Here is a 23597-nt window from a genome sequence, read left to right on the forward strand (position 1 = left end):
GAGGATGTATGGGTGGTGGGAGAAGAACCCGAATAACATGGCACTGCCTTATGCCACTGCTCCAGCAAAAAATATTTTTCAGTCGGGATTCAAACGTGATGCGGTTAGCAACAACAAAACAAGTTTCTCGTCCTCTTTTAGCGCCAAATCCACATTTTTATTCGCTAGCGTGGTTATTAACTTTGTTGCTAAACTTGTTCGTCTTGTTGTAATTGCAACGTGCACCTCTTGTTTGTCTTCATTTAGGTCTATATAAGAATCAGTTTAACAGCAACAGGTATTACATCATGTTTCAAATCATTTTCACTTTGTTTCTTCCATTAACCACACGCCTAATGATTTTTACGTTTTAATTCTATCTTTTCGTGTGAATTTTAAAAATCAAGGATGGTGGGAGAGAATGTTGTGGGTTCGAGTAGGAACGAACACGAGGACGACGCTACCATTCCGTTGAGATCAACTGGACAGAAATTACCGAGCTCTGCATGCGACGATGACAACATTACCCCGAATTCTGACTCTTCAGCTTCGAAATTCGTCTACGTTTTGGCTTTCTTTAGCGCCATCGGTGGCTTCCTGTTTGGATACGATACGGGTGTCGTGTCGGGTGCTATGTTGATTATCCGGTATCACATCATCAATCTATTTTACATTTAAACATTCATCTCATTAAGTAAAAATGATTACAGGAAAGAAATGGAATTGAGCAATGCATGGCATGAAGCTATCGTGGCATCCACCATTGCAGCAGCCTGGATCTTTTCATTATTTGGTGGCTACCTTTCTGGTAATTTACAGCCATTTGTTGCTCACCCTTCCAACTGAATTATAATTTTTTCATCTCTTTGTTGTCACTTGCTCATGTACGCCCCAGATCGATTGGGTCGTAAGCCCGTCATTTTGGCCGCTAGCGTCGTTTTCACTGTCGGATCTATCATAATGGGAGCTGCCGATGGCAAGGAAGTTCTACTCGCTGGTCGTATTGTCGTCGGCATCGGAATCGGTAAAGAATTAAAATCTCACATCCATCCCTCACATTGTGTGTGTTACCCTTAGCAACACGTACACACACTGTCGAACATTTCAGCAAAAAAAAAAAAAGACAGGCGATCTATTTTTCTTCTTGCCTCTCCCGAGATTACCGTCCCCACGAAAACAAAAGAATGCAGAGAAGGCAGAACGTCGGCAGTGTCATAATGAGGAAAATGAGATTGGATTCCGCGAACGCCGAATATTTCAAACCAGGCAGAAGATTGAGTTGCACATGGGACCTACCCTAAAGTGCCAAGTTAAATCAAGTCCACACGTCGTTCTTGCCATATAGACCAGAAAGATGTGTCAATTTTTCCTCTGTAAAGAGGATCGATCCAATGTGGGCGTCTACCGTCCACGTCGAATCTAATTTATTTTAAAGGGACTGAATATTTCAATAGTTTCAGATTTTCAAAGCCGCTTCGCAAGTCTGATCTTTTAAAAGAAACAGTGGCCGGGGGTATAGATCTCATTCAGACGTTTCTTTCTTATTTACTATTTAAACAAAACTGAGATTTATCCAACGTTTTAAATCTGTTGGATCAACAAGCTCGTGATTTTTTTCTTTTACTTATTGCGCTTCTTTTTATCGATTATTCGCCCCTTATGTGCTCGTTATATTGTACAACTACGCGAAAGCTAGGCGACCTTTTGGACTTGACGTAGGTAGAGGATCGTGACTTGTTTAAAAAGTTGTCTTGATGAGGCTATCGATCCGTTACTTCCGTAGAAATGCCCTTGCTTCGCCGTCGGCCTATGACATTTTAATCGGAAGCGAATACAATTGGGGAGTTCCGGGATTGAGGGGCCAAAGCGTTTAACATTTAATCGATCGAGGTGTGGTACCAGGAGAAAGATTAAGGGAACAATTTTTCCGACATTAAGAAGCGGCCAAATGGTTCGTTGACTTTTGTTTTCTTTACTTTGGGTTCGTTAATTGGTCTTACGGCCAGGTTGGATGTCGACGACCGTCTCCGTCTACATAGCTGAGGCAAGTCCAGCGCATCTTCGTGGCCGTCTGGTAGCCTTCCAGAGCGTCATGATAACGATGGGACGTTTCTTTGGAGCGTTGGCATCTGCCGTGGCGTTCACGCTTTATCCGCCCGTTACCGGACGGAAACAGCCTGTCCTGATGATGACAACTGATTTGCTAACGGCCACCAAAGCTGCTGGAGCTCATCTTTCTCATTCTCACCATCACTTGCCATTCCGTCTTCAATGGCTGGACGTGCTGAATTTCTCCAGCCGCAGGTCCGTTTCTCCCCACTACATCGATCGTTGTCCTAGTCCGTCTAACTTTGATGTATTACCTCGAGTCAGCTCAGTCCTTTTTTCTTTCTGTTTTGTTTACACACACATGACACACGAGCTCGTTTTTTTTTCTTTCGTGCACTCTCACATTTCCACCTTTGGGTGGGTCTGTTGATGCTGGAGCATTCGTGCATGGTCCGCCGCTCTCGTTTTATTCTTGGTAGTGACGTAGCGATGCTACCTAAAAACGGATGGTTGAACATCATTTTTATTCATTTGATTTCTCTTTTAAGTTATTTGATTTCAGTTTCTTGAGTTTACCTTTTTTTTTATGTTTGCATTGTTGTTGTGAAAAACAAATAAGGTCTGGCCAGCATGGTGGTACCGATGTATTTGGCCGAGACGGCCTCATCCGGCCAAAGGGGGATGCTGGTAACGATGAACGTCATGTTCATCACTGGCGGCCAGGCGATAGCGGCCGTTTTCAGCGGAGCTCTCAGTACCGTCTCTGATGGATGGAGGTAAGCTGCATGTCTCTACAACACTTTTTGCCCGTTCCCAAATCAGATTATTTATCAAGAATCAGCTGTTACTATTTGAACAACTACCGAAAAAGAAATTTTTTGCTCTGCGTGTGTTAACTCCTCGGCGGGTGGTAGTGTCCTCCTATTGATTTTTTTTTATCCCCAACGGCAGCTGGGCCAAAGTGCTAAAGGGCGAGAAGAAGAGAAAGCTTAGGGGGGGGGGGGCAGGAAAAGAAAGGAAAAAGTCCCGTGTATCAATGTTGTACAACCTCAACCTGTGATCGATTCACTTGCTGCGTTCCATCACTACGGCAACTTCTGATTGGAGAGCAAAAGGACCAAAACTTCCCTTTTTTTTTAGATTGTACTAAACTGACAGGGTAAATTAAGTGATAGGGAAACGTATTTATTAATAAAAAATGAGAAGAGGTCCGTGACGTCAATTCGATCCGACGCGCTTTATCCGAAATGATGGACCTTATTGTTAAAGGGGAATAATAAAATAGGACAGTGAAGAGGAGGGAAAGGATTTTGACGTGATCGACCAGTAGATTTGCTAAAAAGGCACGAGCCGATGTTCACCGTGTGACAACGTTGATTGATCGTGTGCCATTGCACCTTGTTGGTAGAGCATCTATTGATTGGTTCAAAGAAGAGACAAGACAATAAAAAAAAATGTTGATCAGTTAAGGGTTGTAGCAAAACGTTGGCTTTTGATAAGCGGAAATCCTTTGATTTAATTGGATGATTGTGATGTGTTCACTTTAAAGTTAGGAAAAGGTAAGTCTTTTTTGATATTTTTCCTTTCTGATTAAAGAAAAAACCTGAAATTGTATTTGAAATGGAGATCATGAAATTCTAAACATGATAATTGTGATTGTTACCTAGGTACATGTTGGGCATAGCAGCAATTCCGGCTGTGGTCCAGTTTGTTGGTTTCCTGCTGATGCCCGAAAGTCCACGCTGGCTCTTTAGCCACGGCAAGTACGTGACATCAATCATCGACTACATTGTTCTTTTAACAAGCCATCACGAAATGATTATTTCGTGTGTGCCCTGTAATCTCTTTCATTCGTCCGCAATTGTTCCCGTGACTCATTTTTAATTCATCGCAGGCCGGAAGAAGCTCGCAAAGTTCTCCAACGCATTCGTGGACCGTGCCACAACATTGATGATGAGCTCGAAGCGATTAAAGCCTCGGTGGACGAATCGGAGCGTGAACTCGGAGTAAATGAAATTTTTTAAATTAGCAGCGGAGGAAGGTCCTCTAATTACGAACGATTTTTTAAATTAACGTTTACGACTTTGTGTTTGACAGTACCGACGACAGAGAGGCCAGACAGCCAATGTCATCATTCAAATCCTTCAAAGTGCGCCCGTCCGTCGGGCACTTTTCCTCGGTTGCTTGTTGCAAATGTTCCAGCAAATTGCAGGCATCAACACCGTCATGTACTACAGCGCCACCATTATTCAAATGGCCGGATTCTACGATACGGCTAAAGCAATTTGGCTCTCGGCATTGGTGGCTTCCGTCAATTTCATTTGCACTTTTCTCGGCATCTATTTGGTGGAGAAAGTCGGCCGACGTCGACTCACGCTCGGCTCCCTATTGGGTGTCGTTTTGTCCTTGGCTTTCCTAGCCGTTGGATTCATGATCGTTGATTCCAATGGCTACGCCGTGACGGAATTCTATCACAACAAGACCGATCTCTGCAATTCAGCTTTGTGAGTGATCCGCCCTCAGGTCTCCGCCCTCTCCATTTTTATTTCTTTTTTCTATTTTCGTGGCTAGGGAATGCAACGAATGCAACTCCATCATCGATTGCGGATTCTGTTTTATGGACAATCCAGCCAGCGGCGGTATCTTGAAAGGCTCCTGTCTTTTAAGCAAAGAGAATTCCACATTTATGTCAGACTACGGGCCGTGTAGCAATCTATCCAGCATGGTATATATCGATCTGTGCTCCTCGTTATTTCGATGGTTATCGGAAACGATCGAAGAGGAAACAACATTGATCTTTTGTTTTCTTAGGCCGGATTTTCTGGTAGTGCTGCTGCTGCTGGCCAATCGCCATTCATTTATGCTTATGGGTGGTGCCCGTCACCCCATGGCTGGATCACCGTCTTGGGATTGATGACTTATCTCCTCTTTTTCGCTCCAGGTAGTTGACTTGGTGATGATTGGTTTGAATTTTCGTGATTGATTTTCTTGGAATAGGAATGGGACCGATGCCGTGGACCATCAACGCCGAGATCTACCCACTTTGGGCCAGGAGCACGTGCAACAGCATCGCCACTTCTACCAATTGGTTCTTCAATTTCCTCGTCTCCATGACGTTCTTGACCATCACCGAGATCTTAACACGTCAAGGTAAACATTTTCACGTTTTAGCTTCGTTCATTTAATATCGTTCTTCTTTTTTATTAGGTGCTTTCATTTTCTATTGCGCACTATCCACCGTCGGGCTCCTCCTCTTTTGGTGGCTCCTGCCGGAAACTAAAGGTCGAACACTGGAAGAAATGGAAGTCGTTTTTAGTCGCCCGAGGAGTTGCCCGATGCCTTGGGGAAGCTGGACATCTAAGAAATCGAAAACGGGCGATATCGCATCAAGTCCAGACAGTGGTCCGGAATCCAGCAAAAATGTCCAGTACGTTCAAATCCGCGGATTAAATCGCGATCGCAAAGAGCTTGAGGAAGAGGAGGACTAAAAAATTTAACGCACACACACAAATCGCTCTTAATCTCCTTTCCTGTTTTAAAAAGAGGCTTATTGATATTAACATGGGAAAACTACCAAACCCACTCCGCTTTCGCGCTTCGATCTCAGATGATTCTATAACCTATTGCATGTTTCAAAAGAGTTACCTTATTTTCCCCTGATTGTTGGCACACACACACAGAAAATTAACACTATATTCTATCTATATATATATATATAACTATATTAACAACAAATACCTTTCACGTATCTCCTTACATGTAGGCTGTGACGGCTTTTCATTGGGGAAGGCATGGCTTTATTTTGCTTGTTTAACATTTTCAATGTTGAATCTTTTGTTGATTTTTTGTTTTTTACCTCGATAGATTCCACGATTCGAGTCGAATTTGAATCAACGACATATCTCCTCACCACAGGTATCTACCGAGAGCTTGAAACATTATACAAAACATATGCGAGTACCGTATTAGAAAGAAGAAGCCAAAAATCGTGAAGGCCAGGAAAACTCGTGCAAACCCCACAAAGAAATCAGATATCTAATTTTTTTTTCACTACCAATTGTTCTTTTTTATAAAAAAAGAGACTGCAATTTTTTTGATTTATTTTCTGTTTGATTTTGTTATATGTGCATCGTGGAAACCACAATTTTTTTTTCAAAATGCGCTTGTCAAAGTTTGTCTGTCTCTGTTTTCCCGTTCTTTGCTTTCCATTTCAAACGTGACATTATTTTATGATCAGTGTGATTGTGTATCAACGTTTGTCGCCAAGACTGAAAAAACTTTCGAGATTTATAAACAAGAAATCCCCAAGCAAATGAGATACCTCTCGTTTTTTATATTCAATTACGGCTGCAACAATTTAATATACTACGACGGTCTGTTAGCCGTAAACCTGATGTTTGTACTTCATCGTCTTGCATGATCATCATTTGCCTGTGTTTAAACGAATAGAAATAGATTAGTTGTCGACTTACTGTCATGAAGGTAATACCAGACCTTGTCAGGATGACTAGAGCTTCCAGCAAATTGCTGCCCGTCTTAGCGCTCGTCTCGATATACTGAGCCTTCATTTGAGCAGCCAATCGTTGAGCTTGAATGGGTTGAACGCACGACAGCCCTTGATGTTCTGACGACGGACGTAAATCCGCTTTAGTACCACAAACGACTAGCGGTAAATTGCGTTGGTCACGAGTCAAACAATCGTTCAGACAATCGGCCCAATGACGAATGTTAAGGAAACTACGTTCGTTGCTGACGTCAAACAATAACATGACACCGTCCGCTTTACGATAGTAAGACTGCGTTATAGATCTGAATCGTTCTTGACCTACTTTCAAAACACCATAAAAATAATTTTTTAAAGGGAAAAAACATCTCGTTTTTACCTGCAGTGTCCCATAATTGAACAGCAACGTTACGTTCGTCTACTCGAATTGTTTTCACTTTGTAATCAACACCTGTAAAAACACGTTTTACGAAATCAACAGGAAATCTTCACAATGAAAGAAATGTTACCCAAGGTCGTTGTTGTGTTACTGACGAATACGCCTTCGTGTAGCCGAGAAATGAAACTGGATTTGCCTACAGCGGAATCTCCAGCAAAAATTATTTTAAATGTCCGGTCGGCCGGGCCAGTGGGTTCCCATTCGTCTAACGAACGAAATCTGTTGTCGCTGGTGACTTGATTATTCACCTTAATTATCGGCTGAAAATGATTGAATTTCTGAGATGAAACAGGGGAAGACGTGGCCAGGTGTAACTCGTTACGTAAAGATGGCGGTTGAGGTGCTCGGAAACTGTGACTCCGTCTCAAGGAGCCCACTCTTTCCAGCATGTGCTCATTTTGCTCACTGCACATCAACGAACTATGGCCGCTATCTGCAATTGCCTTTATTAGTTTTAATGAAAGGCACGTTGTATGATAGATGTACCCACCTCCAGTTATGAACGTGACTTCCTCATCCGTTGGCAGTGGCAAGCAATAGCTGGAATTGGAATCTTGTCTGGAAGACGGCCGAGTGAAAAGAAAGCCTTTGCGGAAAAACTGAATTATCATTCAATTCTATTTACGAATTAAATCATTTTTAATTACCAACGGGCGATCGTCGTAGAGTTCCAATATCAACGTGTGCTCTTAGAGAATCATTCGTATCTTGCAGCTGACGGTTAGCATCACTGAAACGATTTAAAAGATTTAGGATTTTTAAAATAACTTTAAAGAATTGCAATCGTTACTGGAGCAATTCCAGTTGGCGCTGGACGTGTTCTTGGTGGCCGACCAAATCCAACATGGCCTCCTTTTCACTAACGATTAAAATAAACGTTAAAAAAACATATAGTTAACGAGCGTTAAGAGTCATTTAAAAACATCGATGTAATACCTATAGAGAAGCCTATCCTTTTCAAAGTACTGAGATTTCAATTGCGACAATTCAGTTTGCAGGAGGGCCAGTGTGGTCTGAGCATCGACCAGTGAGAGTTTTAACTGGCGATTCTCAGTGGAAGCCCGTTCGACGGCCTCCTGCTGATCGCGTGTCTGAGCCTCCTGTTGTTCCCGATTCAGCCAATTTTCCACCTGTGCCCAGAAAGACACACAACTCAGTTGGGGGTCTCCCACGAAAGAAAAAACAACAATCAAGAAATGATAAAAGATTCTTTACTTTCTGGAAGAGACGCAAGTGAGTCTGCAGCTGGGCAATTTCCGATTCGAGATTGTGCTGCAGAGCTCGCTTTTCCGCCTCGCATTTGACTTCCGCTTCGTTCTTGACTACTTGCGCCACCCGTTGCACCTGGATTTCCAGCTCTTCTTCCAAACTTCTCAGGTGAACTTGATGTTGTTCCCGTTCGCGACGAATCGCCTCGTCGAATTTCTCGCGTTCCCGCTCCACTTGACGGGCATCCGACACGAGACTTTCCATTAAACTTTCGAAATGACTGATGAGCTGGGCAGGAGCTTCGCTTTCCTGCAACTCTTCATAAAGACCGTACAGATGATCAGCGCTATGTGCCAGAAATTGACGGATCGTGGCATGGCCCAGTCTGTCGGAAAACTCTCGCCAGGCTTTCAACGTCGCTTGTTTCTTTAGCCGACGACGTGATGAGACATTCGGTTTATCATCACGCTGTTCTTCCGCTCTTCCGGGCTCGAGGAAATCACGAAATCCTTGACTGAAATCATCTAAACTAATTTTGGGTGTTAGAACTCGTTCGTGTTGCAATTCGTAAAATTTTTTTAACTCACCTAATACGTTGATCACGATCTCGATCTAGGTCATCGAAGATGACGTCCACGTCGGCCGGATCAATGTGAAACGACGCGCAAAGTTGTCCGAATTCATGGCGATCGATGTAACCTCTTTGATGGCGATCGCAGGCTTGGAAAAGTTGTCGTAATTCTACACCCGCGTTGTTTTGATCCATCCGAACTCGTTCACGAGCTGCCGTACATCTGCGTAACTGTCAATTATATTAAGTAGAACAACTTACCTGCATTTCGTTTTCACGGGACTCCGCCCATACGGGTGAATATGACGTGAGCCATTTGCTGTGACGTTCGTACACATGTGTTTGTTTTTCTTCGTACAACTCTTTCTTTATTTCCTTTTTCACGATTTTCTTTTTTTTTTGTTTTACTTGATCCTGCAGACAGATTCATACGAGACATTATATAAGGTGAAGGAAAGGTGGGAGGGGATTCACGCACACAATTATCTCAATGGATACAGAAAAAAGGGGTGAGAGGAGAGATGTTCATCAATCTCCAAAGCGTGAGAAGCAGTAATAGCATCTGCTTGTTTTTTTTTGTAGTTGTTGATAAATTAAAGCGCACTGGATAATTTGAAAATGGGAAATTAAAGGGGTAGTAGGGGCGGAAATGAGAAAATAAAGAGGGGGAAAAAAATGTAGCCAAGAAAGTTAAATTTCATTCTTACAGCAGCTGTACAAAAACTCGCTCCAGGATTAGTTTCTTCTGTGCGTCAATACTTTTTTCGACTTCGAGTTTTTCTCATTAGGATAGGAGGAAAATAGGAAGTGGTAGTTGAAAATTAAAGCAAAGGTGAGGGTGAAAATCATGGTTTTTTTGTTTGTTATCGATTGCAATTGTTGTGTCTGCGTCACTGTGTCGTCAGCGAGGAGGGAAACTAACGTACAGTTACATCCGTCGTTCTCCCCTTCTCTTTTACATTGAAATTTTTAAGTTTAAAAAATACAACCGCATGGGGGATGGGCGATTATATGGGTCAGGCACCGGCGCTAACGCAACACATTTCTTCTTTCCTCTTTTTTTTTATCTAAACTTGTCTTTAACGATTTTTCAGCTGTCGATCCCATCGTCAGCGTTTTCCGAATCGATAAACTCGACGTGAGTGAAGGGGAAATGGCCGACCTGTTGGAGAAAAAAAAAAAAAAAAACACAAGAAAAATACATACTTTCACATCGTATTAAACTCGTGCTGGACCAGTGATCAGATTATCCAACCGCAAAAAAGAATCGCCCGTCTACCTGAAAGAATTTTTTTTTCCCATTCTAAAAAACTGACCTTGCCGTGAAGTTCGCCTTCCCACTGGCCGTTGATATGCATTTTGGTCACCTTGACGGTGTCGCCCACCTCCAAACGTAGGGCCGTCTTGTCGTAAGCGTTAGGTACACGAGCTTGTTTCACTCGGGCGTAAGCCGGCAACTTGCGCTGCAATAAAAATAACAGCTTCCGTTACATTTCTGTAAAAAGGAAAAAATATGGCTCAAACATCTGTTTTCTACGTACCTGGATGTTGGCTGGCCGTTTAGTCTTGTCTTGTTGTTGCGGGGCAGCATTTGGTGTTGTCGGACTGTTGCTGATTCTGTTGCTGGTTTCTCCAATTAATCCATCTGTTCCATCATGCTATGTATTTTTAAGATATGTAAATTTAAATTTAAAACCGTAAGAATTTTTAAAAGAGTTCAACCTTTTGCACGTATGGAACAGGTATCGAACCCGTTACTCCAAGGCTATTCATGGCCGTCCACCATTGTTCTTCGTCCTTGCTGATGACGGTCAATATTTCACCCTTGCGGAACGGCAAATCATCCGCATCCTGCCATAACCATATAAAAACGGTTCATTTCGCATTTTTCCTAGTGAATAAAACAATTGTCAAAACGGATGACACACTTACGCTTCCATCAAAATCGTATTTGGCTACAACCCTTTCGACTCGCTTGGGCGCCGGCCTAATGAGCGGTGTCGTATCCAGGTAATGCAGCCGATAGAAAGACAATAAGGCGGGCAAATCGGGAAACATTTGATCACCGATCCTGTATCGAGTTTGATCACCTTGCTGGATTTTGTTGATGATATAATGGCTGACTTTGCTGTCCTCTCTGTTAAAGAAAAACATGACGTTTTAAACGTCAACATTTATTAGAGTTCGTTGAGCTGAAAGGAATGTTTCAAAAGATCCCAACCAACCTGACGCAGAGAACGTAGTCACCCATGATGGTAGTACTGTCGCGTACCAGGAAGACTCCACCTTCTCTCTCGGCCATCAAAAGATCCGTTGCATCTTGGCGGGACATTGGGCCGAAATACCAACTGCATACAAGGAACAAACATTGGTGACGACAGGCAACAACAATAACAACGCCGCGAGCAATATAGCGGAGATGAAAATTAAGAACATTCTTTTCAATTTGAAAAACAAAAAAAAAAGTAGAAAAATAATAATAAAGCTCGGGAGAGTGACGATCGTTAAAGAATAGACGAAGAAAAATATGGTGAATAAAGAATATGGTAGAGCCAGATGGTGTCGGGACGTGTCTGCCAACCGCAAACGGTTGGGATTGCAGGTGTTGCTTGGCTAGTGTTTCTTTTTCAGCCGAGTGGGAAACAAAACTCGGAGCGAGAAAAAAAGGCAGACTAAAAAAAATCTGTTCTGTTGGCTCCTTATTATTATTATTTTTTTTTTTTAAAGAGGCGTCGATACAAAATGGGAAGAGACTCCACGAGACAGCTCTGTTCGTGCGAATGAGTCGTCGTCGTCGTCTTCGGAGACTCTCTCAGGAAGGGTGGAAGCAGAGAGGAAGACCCAATCAACTCTCTCCCGCGCATACCGCTGCCGGGCGGGCCGACTCGAGCGCATCCGGCCGTATCTAAATGGCTCTCTTTTATTTTATATTTTTTTCCCCCTCTTCTTCTCTCACCACTGTGTTTCCCCCTCCAAACACATACGCACACGGGCTCACTTCCTATACCACACCATCACATCCTCTCCCAGACTTCATCATTTCTTCTGGAGAACGCGTCGCCATTTTCTCTTATTTTCGAATAAAAACCGACACATATGTGATCAACCGAGGTTTGAGCTGCGTCATCCAACCGCCAGCGCCTGGTTTCTCCCACCCCATTCCCCGTACAACATCTAAATATTTATCATAACGCCCACCCCTCCGAAAATCATTCCCTATCTTAGATTTGGTCTCCGGATATACGGCGAGAGAGGCAAATCCGGGATGTAAAAAGGACTAAAATGCAGTTAGGCTTCATGATCATCATCTGTCATCTATCAGTAATTTCATTGAAATAAAAAGGACATTGACAACATAAAAGACTTTCTAAATTGAGGATGCAGGATGCATCACTAACACTTTCATCTCTAAACAACCTTTTCGTCTGGCTGGGGGGGTTCACTTGAATCCTAAATATAGAAGCTTGAAATTATCTAGTTGTCGCAGCCAATGCAAACAACAGCAATATCATAAGAACATTCATACCACACCATTTCTAGTTTTAAAAAGAATTACAGAACTTAGGTGTTAGGGGAACAAATATGTTGAAATTCTTTACCTGTTCCTGTCTGCTGGCTCAAATGTCGACATGGCAGCAAGTAAATATAGGTGAAAACTTGCACAATCCAATACTTGAACGTAATTGCAAAATCCTTTGTCTACTATGAGGTAACTAAATGTTTTTTTTTAATCTTGGTTCTATCAACGATAATCTTGTCCAACAGGCCTCACATCCTCACTGCACCTCATACAACACAGACAACATCACTTGATATGTAATCATCACAGAGGACGTGATAAAACAAGTAACGTTTTCAATTGTCCAAATCAATTTTGATAACTATAAGACGAATTACAGCATCCCTAGTAGTAGATTGACAATCACAGGCAAGAAAAAACTGATTATTTTAATCTTCAATCAGGATTAAAAATTCGTCGAAGGCTGAAAATCAAGTCTGTGTGTGCAGAATATGAATGTCTTTCTGGTCTCCCCGTTTCGGCAGACCCACAAATCTAAGCCATCGTTAGCACACTACCGCTAGGTGTCATCGCTGAGTCATGTCGCTATTAATAGATTCTTGACAAAATTCCCATATTAATTTTATTATAATACGAATCACGTATATATTTTAATTAAGAATGCTTAATTTGTTTATATCTTTAGAGGTAAATTTAATGTAAAATATATTAAACATTCATTTTACCTATGGGAGTTTACCACCAGGGGGCAATTTTTTTTTGTAGCAGTATTTATTTTGAAGTTGCTTTCAATTTCTGACTGTGAATGTGCAATCAAGGTCTTCCCATACACTAGTTAAGAAAAATCGCTTTTAATTATATATTTGTAATGGATGGGCTTATAGAGCCGTATTTAGTTAAAGCTATAAGTCTTTTGCATTCTAGTGCCAAAGATTCTGGTGACCAATTGAAAGCTATGCTGGATGAAGCAATAAGGTTAAAAAATGAAACCAACAACTCCTCATCTGTGAGCAAATTGCCCCCACCTTTCACTATGATCAAAAGAGTATGTAGCTTTTATATTAACAATGTTTTTATAACTAAATTTTTATTATGTCACAGGAAACAAAAAAGAAAAATGACTTTTTCTATGATGAAGACATTCCTCTTAGTAAAAGGAGAAAGGAATCTCCACGTTCTTCCCAGCCTTCTTCCCCAGCAACAAGGTATGCCACATACAGTACTTTAATTCACAACCCTTCAGATAGTTCTGGATTGTAGTGTTTTTGAGAAAACCAAGGAACCTAAACGAAAACATGACACTGTGTTTAATGATGAAGATGTTAAGAAATTTAAGGATTCCCCTCGCTCATCACAACCAGGATCACCAGCTGGGAGGTTTATTTTATCATGTAGGTTCATTGGAATTTGAATATACAAATAAGTTTTCTTAGTTCTCCAATACATATGGGATCACCAAGCGCGACGCGTAAAAACGACGACCTCGATTCTTTGATCGATGCCGATGACTTGGCGCAAGAAATCATGGATCTCCACTGTGTAATCTGCAAGTATGTAATTCTTATTGGTTGTTAGCCGGCCAACGGTATCCAAGATATTTATCTCTATTCCAGTGGTCTGGATGTAACCTCTGGAAACCAGCTTGTAGAGTGCCAAGAATGTCATGGTCTTTATCATCAAGAATGCCACCAACCAAACATTAGCGATGCCGAGGTCAACGATCCTCGATCCGTCTTTTTCTGTTCAGATTGCAGCAAGTCTATAAAGAAGACGGCTAGTCGACCTAAATCAAGTAGCAGTAGAGAGAGCCCTATCACGTTTTACAAGAGCCGATCTGATTCGCCAAACTCGGTAAGCGGCAAAAGCAGCGCTGGTTTAATGGCCACTTTCAACAAACAACAAACCCTGCCACACAAGTCGACTGGCGGAAGCGGCACGTCAAGCAAGTCAACGAGCTCATCAAGCAGCAGTAGCAATTCCTCGTCGGGAAATAATACGATTGGCAACACTTCTCTCATCAATGCCGATAAACGACTCCAGAACATTAAAAAACGAGCTGCCACAAAATTGCAAGAGAAGCGCAAACCTGGAAAGTAGTCCATTTCTTTCTGTACAGGATAAGGTATTAATTCTGTTTTTATTGAGCTCATCCTCATAAACAATTATTCAGACCATCATTTTTTGCTTTTGGCTTTCTTCAAGTCGAAGCCTTGGATGAATTGCCTTTTGAAACAAAAGATAAATTTCCAAGGTTAAGATTCACAATTTTTTCCTTTTTAAAAATTAAAAAAAAAAAAACATTAAGAAACTACTTACTTGGGAATTCCATATTCATCAATAAGCAGGTTTCCAACAAAACTAATTTGGTTACCCTGAACCAACACTACTTGACCCTTTTTAGCCGGTGAACTGGTTATTGTCGTACTTGCAGCCACACCCACTTGGCACCTTTATGAGTAAAAGCAAATACCAAAATCTAAATTATTTTGGACAGCCCTTGATGCAAGGATGTTCTTCCCATTTACCTCCGAGCAAATTCGTCTAGGTCAATCCTGTAGGTCTCTAGGCCAGAGATCAGAGTGACTTTTTTATTACCCGCTCTCGATGCTGTAGTTATCTCCACAGGCTCCAATTCTCCTTTTACAATGAGGGGAGTTGTCTGGTTCGGAAAAATCATTTCATAAACGGTCGAAAGTTTCATTTGGATACGGTTCATTAGCTCTTCCCAGCTTAGCGAAGGAATTATTTCGCCTTTTTTAAGCATGACGTCACTTAAAATGGGATCCAATGTCACCTGACTATACATTCATGTAAGTTAAATTATTCACAAAAGAAAGTCGTGTCGAAATAACCTTGGATTGGTTACATTTTGCAATTGGTTTGCTCGGACATATTCCGTTAAGTACTGACGGATCTGCTGTGTTGTCAAATTTGTCCCCTTCCTATTTTAGTGCTTCAAGTATCAGACAAAAAATATCAAATTGGATCAGTCAGACAAGTGGATACTGACCGGTAGGTTGGAGTGAAAAGCGGCAAACAAATGGCGTTGACCGCATACATCCGCGTTATCACTGGCGGAAGATACTTTTCCATTTCTCCAACCTTCTCCAAAACAGGTAGCTGATCTTGCTTGTCATTAATATCGACACGGAAACTGCGAACACGCTCGTGATCATAACGGATAGCAGAAATGCTTTCAACGCCTTTAGTAAATTCTTTTACTTCAATGACGCCCTCCTTCGTCAGAACATCTAAGAACTTTGAAAGCTTTTTATACGAAGACTTCTTGACGTCGAGTGTTTTTTCTGACGGACAGGATGGCACAATGTGCAATCGGTAGAAATTACTAGTAAGAACAGGAAGCTCAATCTTCTTAGCAGTGGTTCTAAGTGCTTTGAAAAAGCAGTAGTTGAGCAAGTCATCCATAGTTTCTTGTGGATTCTTTTGCTCAACTGCAGTTTCTGCAGATACCTTAGCTTCTGACAAGGATTCATGGTTTGTGTCTAGTTCTTCTGGCTCTTTTTTTTCTGGTGATTCAGCTGGTTGTTCTTCACTACTAGTAGTTGCATTTTGGGGAGGTATTTCTTTACTGTCAGCATCAGGCTGACATCCTGGAGGCCCCAGTTCAGGAGGTGAATCTTTGGTTCCAGCTTGCCAGAGAAAGTCACCAATGCAGTGTAGTATTTCTATGCCTTTTCCTCTTCTTCCAGCCATATACATATCTTCACTTGAGAGAGCTGTGATCCCTACAGCAACAGCTGCTGAATTAGTGTTGCTGTTAATAGCAACTGTGACACCTTTATTCAACCTTCCATAAGCTCTGAGTCCAAGTTCTTCTTTGATGATAAATCCAGGCAGCATAAGATCTGCTCCATTGTTGAATTTTGGGACAACTTCATGCCAAGTTGTGAAGTAGGGGATAAGCTTACCAGGAAGTATCCATAATAAATAGATGGTAGGGTAAAGTTTATCTCTGATGTGAAAAACAATTGGCTTTTTGCCGACCACATGAGCACTGACGATTTCTCCTCCATGAGTTTCAATTTTCATTACAGACATCTCCTCTTTGTTAGGGATTGCTAGTGCTAGATCTTCTTCTGTTATAGTAGGATAACATTTCTGAAGCTCTGCTTTTAATTTCTTCCTACAGTAATTAAAGTGGAAAAGTTATTGATCATTACCGTTTTCATATGATTGTGACTTGCCTTTCCGATCCTTTTATTGGAGTATTAGATTTAACACGAAAGGGTTTATTGAACATTTTGTTGTTTCAAACTGCAATTCAACTTCTGAAATTAAAGGTAAAAAAGCATGTATTCGTCTGCTTTGATGTTACAGCCATCTGCCAGCTTTCTATTGACTGACAGTCGAGATACATTTTTTTAGTTCTTAATCATAGTAAAAGCAACAAAAAAAATTATGATTCCTATGAAAAAAGAGCTTCTAAGTTTATATCTGTAAATTAACAGATATTTATGTATCAAAGGCTGTACAATCGTGTTTCGTGCAATCGTGCCACGGCTCTTTTCCCCACGCATAGCATTTGTCAATTGTTTTCGTTACCCACCGTTCCGCTATGTCTAAGGTTTTATACAAAGATTGTACGACAACAAATTGGTAAATGGTGCTGCGACACAATTGTTAAATTTAAGTATACTGACAATCTAGTTTGCTGGACACGGTTGGATTATTGTGACCAGTTCTTTTTCCGAAAGATTCGTATACTTCAGTAAGTAAGAGGTATGCAAACATTTTTACATTTTTTTCTTTTTTGTAGATCGTCGATCGATCTAAATGCACACTGGTTGCTCAAACTAACGTAGGAATCTTATGTTTTTATTTTCAATGTCATAGCTATTTGTTTTGGCATAATCCAACATAAGTACTAATAAAGTAAACATTTATAAATGTCTTCGGTAGATAATGCCAAAACGGAAATTCTCATCATTGGCTGGGAAGAAGAAAATAACATCTATACAGAAGAAGCAAAAGCAAGGTGTTCTTACCCCCCAAAAAGCTACCACAGATAAAGAAGCTGAAGCAGAAAGACAACTAAATGTTAGCCGACGAGAAACACCGGGACGGGCCGCTAAAAGAAAAACTAGTGATATGATAACAAAAATTATTGGAAATCGGGAAGAAGCAGCAAAGGATTCTACAATAGGAACATCTGCTACCATACAACCAGAAGGAAATATCTCCAAAGAAAAAAGCCCTACAAGGTCTTCAAGGATTATTATTAAACACCCTAACGAAAACAAAGTATTTGATAACTTTAATTATCTTCCTTAATTACTTAAATTATGCGTATAATCAACAACAATTTTTAAATAGATGGTTCTTAGATTAAACCGAATTGAAACGAACATCGTTGAGACGCTTCGTCTACATGGTGTTACACTACCTGATCATGACTTACAGTTGTTGAACCGTCTGCAAAAATCAAACCAAAATAATGAACAGTCAAATATCAAGACTGTCACTTCCATCGATCTTGAACCCAAAGGCCCTGCTATTTTACCAGTCGTTTCGCCAATACTTGAACAAGTAAACGTGGTGCAGCTGACTGAGGTTTCTGCACAAGTTCAGGAAAAATCGACCAATGAAGCTAATTCTTTGAACTCTCAAATGAATATAGCAGCATCGGTTCCATCGGCTGTTACTCACGTCATCCTTCATACAAACATGAGTGAGTGTAAAAACAATTTCCTGGAAAATTTGGCGCTTACCCAAATCGTGCCAACTCGTACATATTCGAATCCGTCAAACACGAAAAAAACCATCAAAATCACCCTAGCCAAGAGAGACAGCATTTCTTCTCAAAAGAATATCGAATCTCCCATGATCGAACCTTCCGTCCCCAATGGAATAACCGCCACCACTACTGCGCCCATTTCAGCTCCAAGCACAAATGCATTAAGTAACCTTTCTAACAAAACTACACAAGGAAATACCCGACTCGTGTCCAACGTGAAGATCATCAGTTTACCCCCTGAAGATCTACAGGTAATTTTATTGTATTGCCTTACATTTATGGAGGGATCTTGCAATTCTACCATCACTTTTTTTCCACAGAATCTGCAAAATAACAAGTTACATATCCAGTATCTTGCGTCCAAAAAGGATCCTTGCCCTCAGGAAGTTTCTCTTTTGAGTAAACTTCGATTAATTCAAACTAAAATTTTGTCTACGGGGAAACCAGTTAAGCCCATTCGCGGCCAACGCGTTCAAGGTATTCCGTTTTCCACCGACGCTTTTATGTACATCGTCCAGAATGGCACACATCAATCTGTGACTGATACTCGTAAGACTACCAAAAAGGTAGTAGCTTCGGTCCCCACTACCGAATTAACATCGCCAGCTACAACTGAAAACCGTTCGAACTCTTCTATCAATATACCTCAAGTAAAGAATTCCGTTGTGGGAAAATTACTTGAATTAGCCACCAGTAATAACTGTGACTATATTCTTCCGGATGCGGAAAAAACAGTTTGCAATCGTAATAGCTGCATTCTACAAATAGCCCGTCTCAAATCAGAATTAAACCAAAAGTCTATTGCTTTGGAATCTTGTAACAGTGAGTTAGCCAACTTGAGGGCAGAATTGAACAAAGCAAACGAATACGTAAGCAATTTGAGAGCACAATTGGAAGAGAATACTCACACATTGTGCTCTTACCTAGCGGCAAGTTCGCACATAAATTATGAGTAATTTTAATCATGCAGGTGTAAAAATTTTTCTCATTCGTTCAATTGTGTGAAAGAGAATCAGATTATGACAAATTTTTGTTCTCAAAATGACATAGTTAGTAATCGTTTCATTGTGTTTTATTTGTCTACCAGAAATATCTTTTTTTATGATTTCAAATCTTTGCATATGCTACGTTACGTAAAGCATCCTTGAATCCTAATGTGAGCTGAAGGGGAAAATGCCATTTAATAAAGTGGAATATGTATATGTTTCAAAAAGCTGTTTGTGCAAATACACTTTTGATTTCCAGCACGTATTAAATTGTTATTTCTTGTCCTGGTAGGTTGTTTAATATGCATATTGCAAATTTGACCAAAATGTAAAACATGGTTAAGCAAATAGCAAAGATGCCGAAAGCGGTTGCCGAACCATTAGAAAGTTACTCTTCATCCCCTGTTGGTGAACGGCAGAAATGTCGTTCACCCTTCACTTCCTTTAGTTCCTCTGTTTGTGTCACGCCACATGTTGTAAGTTGTAACCGTATTGCAACAGATCAGGTTGACCCTACGCCATCGAATTTTCATAAATACTTTTGGATTAAGATTTCAGAGGTATGTATTGGTATTTGTCAGCTGTCAAGTTAATTAAATCAAAGCCGAAGTTTTGTCAGTCATTACCCGTTATCGTTCAAATATATCAATGACTGCAAGACACAATGTGTCTACTCTCAGTTTCTGTATCTAACAGTTTTACATACTTTGACTAATATTGATGTTTTTGTAGATTACTTCAGAAGAAAAAATGGGCTCCCTGGACACAAAGGCTATTATGACACCATCAGAAAAGAAACATTTGATAACTCGGAACCTACAAGAGGTTCTTGGTGAAGAAAAGATTACCGAAATTCTTGCCAAACGAGATCTAAAGCTATATTGGGGAACAGCCACAACTGGGAAGCCCCATGTAGCTTATTTCCTGCCAATGAGTAAAATTGGTGATTTTCTAAAAGCTGGATGTGAGGTTAGATAATATAATTTGCAACAGAGGTTTCAACATTTTACTTACAAGCTATTTTGTCTTCCAGGTCACTATTTTGTTTGCTGACCTTCATGCCTATCTTGACAATATGAAAGCACCTTGGGAACTACTTGCTCTTCGTACTCAATACTATGAACATGCCATTAAAGCAATGCTTACTTCCTTGAAAGTTCCACTTGAAAAGCTCAAGTTTATTAAAGGGTCTGAATATCAATTAAGCAAGTAAGCAACAGTTCATTTTAAGTAGAAAAATTTTGGTGTGTTTAATAATTGGTGCTGATTACTCCCATTTTTTTATTCATTTACATCAGGGAATACACCTTAGACATGTACAGGTTATCTTCATTGGTCACTGAGCATGATGCCAAGAAAGCTGGAGCAGAAGTAGTGAAGCAAGTAGGCAATCCTTTGCTCTCTGGATTAATGTATCCTGGTAATGTGTCTTCAACACTATTCAATGTAAATATTATTGATAACTTCTATTCTCCACTAGGTTTACAAGCATTAGATGAGGAATACTTGAAGGTAGACGCACAATTTGGAGGTGTGGATCAGAGGAAAATTTTTACATATGCGGACAAATACTTGCCCCAGTTAGGATATTCTAAACGTGCCCACCTCATGAATCCAATGAGTAGGCAATGTCAGAGCAGTTTATTCTAGATATTTGATGAAAACTAGTTCATTTGTTATCGCAGTTCCTGGCCTTACTGGAGCCAAAATGTCGTCATCCGAGGAAGACAGTAAAATTGACTTGCTCGATTCGGCCGCTAGTGTTAAAAAGAAGATGAAGAAGGCTTTCTGCGAGCCAGGAAAAGTTGAAAACAACGGCGTGTTGGCATTTGCGAAATATGTTTTGTTTCCACTGCTGAACGCTGGTGAAGGTAACATTGACGAAAACCACCGTCTTAGAATTCACATAATATCACGGTCAAATTACCGATTCCCGGCTTCCTACAAGCGATTAAATATAAATATTCTCTGCCTCCGCATTAGGATTCCTTATTCAACGTGGTGCAGACAATGGTGGTGACGTTGAATATACTACCTATGAGCAGATGGAGTCTGACTTTTCCCAAGCACTGCTTCATCCGGGTGATTTGAAAGCAGCAGTTGAAGTGCGCCTTAATGCTTTGTTAGAGCCGATTCGAAAAATCTTTGAAGCCCCTGAGCTGGTGAAATTAGTCAAAGATGCTTATCCTCCTCCGGCGAAGGTGTCTAAGACAGCTGCTGCTACTGACGATGTTGTGGCGCCTCATCGTCTCGACATCCGAGTGGGAAAGATCGTCGAGGTTAATAAACATCCGGAAGCAGAAACTCTTTATGTTGAAAAAATTGATCTGGGTATAAACATTGAACTTTGGAATCGTAAGAATTATTAATTCATATTTGACTGAAAAGGTGAATCTTCCGGCCCCCGTACAATTGTCAGCGGCCTTGTTAATTTCGTACCTCAATCAGAGATGCTCAACCGAATGGTTATAGTGCTGACCAACTTGAAACCTGCCAAGATGAGAGGTATTGAATCAGCAGGAATGGTTCTTTGTGCATCCAGGTAGGTTATTTGTTTAAATGTTTAATATCCGAGTGATCATTAATGGGATACACAAATTCTGTATAGTGATGAACCTCGGCAATGTGAACCACTTGATGTACCCACCGGCAGCCAGCCGGGAGATCGAGTGTTGGTGGAAGGTTATGAGACTGGTGAACCAGACGCTGTGCTCAATCCAAAGAAAAAGGTATGGGAAAAACTTCAAGAAGATTTTCGTGTAAGCGCCAGTGGAAATGCTGAATGGCAGGGTAATTCTTTGCTAACCCCACACGGTCCCGTCACAGCAAAAACTTTGAAAAGTGTTCCCATCAAATGAAGTGCATTAAATATTAATTATTATTTGAATGCTGAATTTAAAGGATGTTCAATTTTCTGGGGGAGGAAAATTAATACATCTGTGTGAATTATAAAATCCACATACATCAAGTAAAAGATAAGTCTGATCTCAATTTTAGTTCTGGAGGGTATTTAATATATAAGTTTTTTTTTTATATTCCGATTAATTTAATAAAATAAAAGAAATATTTCGACGCCAAATTTTTTATTGACTGTCCAAACACACGCAATCAACTTTTTAAAATTTAAGCGTGTGGGGATATTGGCCGGTGGACAAACCAAAACGCGACTTCAAGTAATTCAAGAGGATTTTTCTGTCGGGATGAGGTCTAATAGCCCGGAGGAGTTGTTTGTCGACCGTTATCTGGTCAGCTTTGCGAGTGGCCGAGACCTTGTAGGTCTGAATTTAATAATAAATGAATTATTATCATGGCCAGCACTGAAACACAAAACAAATACCTTCTTCTTCTTAGCGAAGATATCACCCTCAGCTTTCTTGGCGCGTTTTTCGCGAATGCGGCGGAAGTAAGCATCGTTGATTGTGTCGGGAATCTTGACACTTTCGATGTTAAGCCGGGTGCTTGTGGCAATCACGAACTTCTGGTGGACACGACGGATGGGGACGCGGTTTATCTTGTATGGTCCTGTAAATTCCAAAAACTAACTATAAAATCAAATTTCAAAATTTACATGTTAAATATATGTACCAGTAACAAGCAGAAGTCCAGATTTCAAGGCCTTGAGAAGCACAACACGCTTTCCTCGATGGATTCCAGCCAAGAGAATGAGGATGGTACCAGGCTGAAGGGACTTGCGTACCTTGGGGGCTCCAACCTTCTTGGGAACTTTGGACCTGGGCTTTGAGCTAAGGAAAGAGGAAAACAATAACAGCTATTCAAATTTGTGTTCGAACAATGAGACATTTGAAACAATTACTGGTTTTTGCAGGGATAGTTGTTGGGTCTCTTCTTCAAGCTAACAATCCTGGTACCCTTGTTGAATGGCTTCTCAACAAATTTGGGCTTCTTCTTTTGCTACACAAGAAAATCAAGCATTATATTTTATTTTAACAGAGGTAAAAACAATACAAACCTCGTCGCGCTTGGCTTTGGAAACTCTTTTTCCGGACCTTGCCTGCTTTCTCGAGAGATAGCGGCGAAGAGCTTCAGCTTTGGAGAATGTGTATTTTCCGCTCGCCAAAGTAGGGGCTGGCTCTTTGGCAGCCGGTACGCCTGCAGCTGGCTTCTTCTTGGAGACCTCCATTGCTATATGATTAAAAATAGATATTAAGAGAGTGATTTAACAATGTAGATACAAAGGTAAGAAAAATATGACAGCGGTCAGGCAAGTGAACCAATGTGTCTTAACTTTGTCGAGTTACGAAACTTCAAATACTAAACTAAATGGGCACATTTGAATCTATGTTTCAAACAGGAAAATTTACCAATTTCACTAAGGATAATATAATTTAACGACAGATTTGGATGTCTCCGAAGAATTGAGATACGAAAATCAACCTACCTTCCAAATTTGCTGGAAAAAAACAAGACAGAGGAGTGGAAATAGGACTTCTAGCAACAGCTGCGTTGCAAGATCAAAAGAATAATTTGGGTTTGCCTGCCAATCGGCGTAAACTTCGCAAAATTTTCTTGTATTGAAATTTGTAAATATATCAATAAGTTATATTTAGCTTTTAAAAAAATTAAT

The 23597-nt window shown here is 40.7% G+C and overlaps 8 protein-coding genes across 14 annotated transcripts; 4 read left to right on the top strand and 4 right to left on the bottom strand.

Moving 5' to 3' along the window:
- Window positions 1–129: 129 nt before the first annotated feature.
- LOC130690533 (proton myo-inositol cotransporter-like) lies at window positions 130–6344 on the top strand. Of its 3 annotated transcripts, none has more exons than XM_059495905.1 (13): window positions 130–277; window positions 387–626; window positions 690–787; window positions 875–1003; window positions 1986–2283; window positions 3696–3791; window positions 3923–4034; window positions 4126–4532; window positions 4600–4767; window positions 4857–4969; window positions 5026–5178; window positions 5236–5455; window positions 5893–6344. In XM_059495905.1, the coding sequence occupies exons 2-13, from the start codon at window positions 388–390 to the stop codon at window positions 5915–5917; spliced, it is 2058 nt and encodes a 685-aa protein (XP_059351888.1). In that variant the 5' UTR covers window positions 130–277; window position 387; the 3' UTR covers window positions 5918–6344. The 3 variants fall into 3 exon arrangements, with proteins under 3 accessions (XP_059351888.1, XP_059351887.1, XP_059351889.1); XM_059495904.1 differs by having other exon boundaries at window positions 4600–4753; window positions 4840–4969; XM_059495906.1 differs by lacking the exon at window positions 1986–2283 and adding an exon at window positions 2648–2804 and having other exon boundaries at window positions 131–277; window positions 4600–4753; window positions 4840–4969.
- Window positions 6315–9656, bottom strand: LOC130690607 (ras and EF-hand domain-containing protein-like). The gene is made up of 10 exons (XM_057513633.2): window positions 8768–9656; window positions 8187–8709; window positions 7908–8101; window positions 7762–7830; window positions 7619–7701; window positions 7462–7557; window positions 7042–7404; window positions 6912–6983; window positions 6523–6853; window positions 6315–6459 (listed from the first exon to the last, which is right to left on the bottom strand). The coding sequence occupies exons 1-10, from the start codon at window positions 8944–8946 to the stop codon at window positions 6366–6368; spliced, it is 2004 nt and encodes a 667-aa protein (XP_057369616.1). The 5' UTR covers window positions 8947–9656; the 3' UTR covers window positions 6315–6365.
- A 142-nt stretch (window positions 9657–9798) lies between these two features.
- LOC130690578 (adapter molecule Crk-like) lies at window positions 9799–12794 on the bottom strand. Its single transcript, XM_057513604.2, has 7 exons — window positions 12351–12794; window positions 10977–11099; window positions 10684–10888; window positions 10474–10602; window positions 10293–10409; window positions 10068–10214; window positions 9799–9913 (listed from the first exon to the last, which is right to left on the bottom strand). Exons 1-7 carry the CDS (start codon window positions 12380–12382, stop codon window positions 9842–9844), a joined length of 825 nt encoding a protein of 274 aa, XP_057369587.1. The 5' UTR covers window positions 12383–12794; the 3' UTR covers window positions 9799–9841.
- Window positions 12795–13049: 255 nt separating this feature from the next.
- Window positions 13050–14448, top strand: LOC130690564 (integrator complex subunit 12-like). The gene is made up of 5 exons (XM_057513586.2): window positions 13050–13316; window positions 13373–13476; window positions 13532–13648; window positions 13705–13821; window positions 13885–14448. Exons 1-5 carry the CDS (start codon window positions 13140–13142, stop codon window positions 14366–14368), a joined length of 999 nt encoding a protein of 332 aa, XP_057369569.1. The 5' UTR covers window positions 13050–13139; the 3' UTR covers window positions 14369–14448.
- Window positions 14390–16613, bottom strand: LOC130690540 (eukaryotic translation initiation factor 2D-like). 2 transcript variants are annotated; one of them, XM_059495907.1, is made up of 6 exons: window positions 16477–16613; window positions 15282–16415; window positions 15124–15213; window positions 14797–15069; window positions 14588–14719; window positions 14390–14494 (listed from the first exon to the last, which is right to left on the bottom strand). In XM_059495907.1, the coding sequence occupies exons 1-6, from the start codon at window positions 16530–16532 to the stop codon at window positions 14446–14448; spliced, it is 1734 nt and encodes a 577-aa protein (XP_059351890.1). In that variant the 5' UTR covers window positions 16533–16613; the 3' UTR covers window positions 14390–14445. The 2 variants fall into 2 exon arrangements, with proteins under 2 accessions (XP_059351890.1, XP_057369534.1); XM_057513551.2 differs by having other exon boundaries at window positions 15282–16411; window positions 16473–16582.
- A 229-nt stretch (window positions 16614–16842) lies between these two features.
- LOC130690543 (uncharacterized) lies at window positions 16843–19282 on the top strand. Of its 3 annotated transcripts, none has more exons than XM_057513555.2 (4): window positions 16843–17090; window positions 17192–17533; window positions 17606–18277; window positions 18347–19282. In XM_057513555.2, exons 2-4 carry the CDS (start codon window positions 17195–17197, stop codon window positions 18980–18982), a joined length of 1647 nt encoding a protein of 548 aa, XP_057369538.1. In that variant the 5' UTR covers window positions 16843–17090; window positions 17192–17194; the 3' UTR covers window positions 18983–19282. The 3 variants fall into 3 exon arrangements, with proteins under 3 accessions (XP_057369538.1, XP_057369537.1, XP_057369539.1); XM_057513554.2 differs by having other exon boundaries at window positions 16844–17011; XM_057513556.2 differs by having other exon boundaries at window positions 16867–17000.
- Window positions 19283–19428: 146 nt separating this feature from the next.
- On the top strand, window positions 19429–21966 carry LOC130690545 (tyrosine--tRNA ligase, cytoplasmic-like). The gene is made up of 9 exons (XM_057513558.2): window positions 19429–19572; window positions 19745–19981; window positions 20046–20221; window positions 20311–20432; window positions 20493–20633; window positions 20698–20883; window positions 20996–21343; window positions 21401–21554; window positions 21621–21966. Exons 2-9 carry the CDS (start codon window positions 19763–19765, stop codon window positions 21868–21870), a joined length of 1596 nt encoding a protein of 531 aa, XP_057369541.1. The 5' UTR covers window positions 19429–19572; window positions 19745–19762; the 3' UTR covers window positions 21871–21966.
- A 112-nt stretch (window positions 21967–22078) lies between these two features.
- LOC130690582 (uncharacterized) lies at window positions 22079–23509 on the bottom strand. Of its 2 annotated transcripts, none has more exons than XM_057513609.1 (6): window positions 23412–23509; window positions 22983–23155; window positions 22827–22924; window positions 22598–22755; window positions 22350–22534; window positions 22079–22290 (listed from the first exon to the last, which is right to left on the bottom strand). In XM_057513609.1, the coding sequence occupies exons 2-6, from the start codon at window positions 23151–23153 to the stop codon at window positions 22129–22131; spliced, it is 774 nt and encodes a 257-aa protein (XP_057369592.1). In that variant the 5' UTR covers window positions 23154–23155; window positions 23412–23509; the 3' UTR covers window positions 22079–22128. The 2 variants fall into 2 exon arrangements, with proteins under 2 accessions (XP_057369592.1, XP_057369593.1); XM_057513610.2 differs by having other exon boundaries at window positions 23335–23454.
- Window positions 23510–23597: the final 88 nt, after the last annotated feature.

The sequence above is a fragment of the Daphnia carinata genome, chromosome 6, assembly GCF_022539665.2.
Source record: "Daphnia carinata strain CSIRO-1 chromosome 6, CSIRO_AGI_Dcar_HiC_V3, whole genome shotgun sequence".
NCBI lineage: Eukaryota > Metazoa > Arthropoda > Branchiopoda > Diplostraca > Daphniidae > Daphnia > Daphnia carinata.

What these genes read in the sequence shown, in the direction of transcription:
- LOC130690564 (XM_057513586.2), top strand. Translation starts at nt 13,140, where the DNA reads ATGGATGGGCTTATAGAGCCGTATTTAGTTAAAGCTATAAGTCTTTTG. An exon ending in CTTTCACTATGATCAAAAGA is followed by an intron (nt 13,317 to 13,372) that starts GTATGTAGCTTT and finishes ATTATGTCACAG; the next exon opens with GAAACAAAAAAGAAAAATGA. An exon ending in CTCCACTGTGTAATCTGCAA is followed by an intron (nt 13,822 to 13,884) that starts GTATGTAATTCT and finishes TCTCTATTCCAG; the next exon opens with TGGTCTGGATGTAACCTCTG.
- LOC130690533 (XM_059495904.1), top strand. Translation starts at nt 388, where the DNA reads ATGGTGGGAGAGAATGTTGTGGGTTCGAGTAGGAACGAACACGAGGAC. An exon ending in ATTTGGTGGCTACCTTTCTG is followed by an intron (nt 788 to 874) that starts GTAATTTACAGC and finishes TGTACGCCCCAG; the next exon opens with ATCGATTGGGTCGTAAGCCC. An exon ending in GTAGCAATCTATCCAGCATG is followed by an intron (nt 4,754 to 4,839) that starts GTATATATCGAT and finishes TTGTTTTCTTAG; the next exon opens with GCCGGATTTTCTGGTAGTGC.
- LOC130690607 (XM_057513633.2), bottom strand. Translation starts at nt 8,946, where the DNA reads ATGGATCAAAACAACGCGGGTGTAGAATTACGACAACTTTTCCAAGCC. An exon ending in ACTTGCGTCTCTTCCAGAAA is followed by an intron (nt 8,102 to 8,186) that starts GTAAAGAATCTT and finishes TTCTGGGCACAG; the next exon opens with GTGGAAAATTGGCTGAATCG. An exon ending in TCAATTATGGGACACTGCAG is followed by an intron (nt 6,854 to 6,911) that starts GTAAAAACGAGA and finishes TTTTGAAAGTAG; the next exon opens with GTCAAGAACGATTCAGATCT.
- LOC130690545 (XM_057513558.2), top strand. Translation starts at nt 19,763, where the DNA reads ATGGGCTCCCTGGACACAAAGGCTATTATGACACCATCAGAAAAGAAA. An exon ending in TCTGAATATCAATTAAGCAA is followed by an intron (nt 20,222 to 20,310) that starts GTAAGCAACAGT and finishes CATTTACATCAG; the next exon opens with GGAATACACCTTAGACATGT. An exon ending in TGTTGAAAAAATTGATCTGG is followed by an intron (nt 21,344 to 21,400) that starts GTATAAACATTG and finishes TTGACTGAAAAG; the next exon opens with GTGAATCTTCCGGCCCCCGT.
- LOC130690582 (XM_057513609.1), bottom strand. Translation starts at nt 23,153, where the DNA reads ATGGAGGTCTCCAAGAAGAAGCCAGCTGCAGGCGTACCGGCTGCCAAA. An exon ending in CCAAAGCCAAGCGCGACGAG is followed by an intron (nt 22,925 to 22,982) that starts GTTTGTATTGTT and finishes TTTCTTGTGTAG; the next exon opens with CAAAAGAAGAAGCCCAAATT. An exon ending in AACTATCCCTGCAAAAACCA is followed by an intron (nt 22,756 to 22,826) that starts GTAATTGTTTCA and finishes CTCTTTCCTTAG; the next exon opens with CTCAAAGCCCAGGTCCAAAG.
- LOC130690543 (XM_057513555.2), top strand. Translation starts at nt 17,195, where the DNA reads ATGCCAAAACGGAAATTCTCATCATTGGCTGGGAAGAAGAAAATAACA. An exon ending in AACACCCTAACGAAAACAAA is followed by an intron (nt 17,534 to 17,605) that starts GTATTTGATAAC and finishes ATTTTTAAATAG; the next exon opens with ATGGTTCTTAGATTAAACCG. An exon ending in TACCCCCTGAAGATCTACAG is followed by an intron (nt 18,278 to 18,346) that starts GTAATTTTATTG and finishes TTTTTTCCACAG; the next exon opens with AATCTGCAAAATAACAAGTT.
- LOC130690540 (XM_059495907.1), bottom strand. Translation starts at nt 16,532, where the DNA reads ATGTTCAATAAACCCTTTCGTGTTAAATCTAATACTCCAATAAAAGGA. An exon ending in CTAGACGAATTTGCTCGGAG is followed by an intron (nt 14,720 to 14,796) that starts GTAAATGGGAAG and finishes TTACTCATAAAG; the next exon opens with GTGCCAAGTGGGTGTGGCTG. An exon ending in GATGAATATGGAATTCCCAA is followed by an intron (nt 14,495 to 14,587) that starts GTAAGTAGTTTC and finishes TTGTTTCAAAAG; the next exon opens with GCAATTCATCCAAGGCTTCG.
- LOC130690578 (XM_057513604.2), bottom strand. Translation starts at nt 12,382, where the DNA reads ATGTCGACATTTGAGCCAGCAGACAGGAACAG. An exon ending in GACTACGTTCTCTGCGTCAG is followed by an intron (nt 10,889 to 10,976) that starts GTTGGTTGGGAT and finishes TTTCTTTAACAG; the next exon opens with AGAGGACAGCAAAGTCAGCC. An exon ending in AACGGCCAGCCAACATCCAG is followed by an intron (nt 10,215 to 10,292) that starts GTACGTAGAAAA and finishes TTTTTATTGCAG; the next exon opens with CGCAAGTTGCCGGCTTACGC.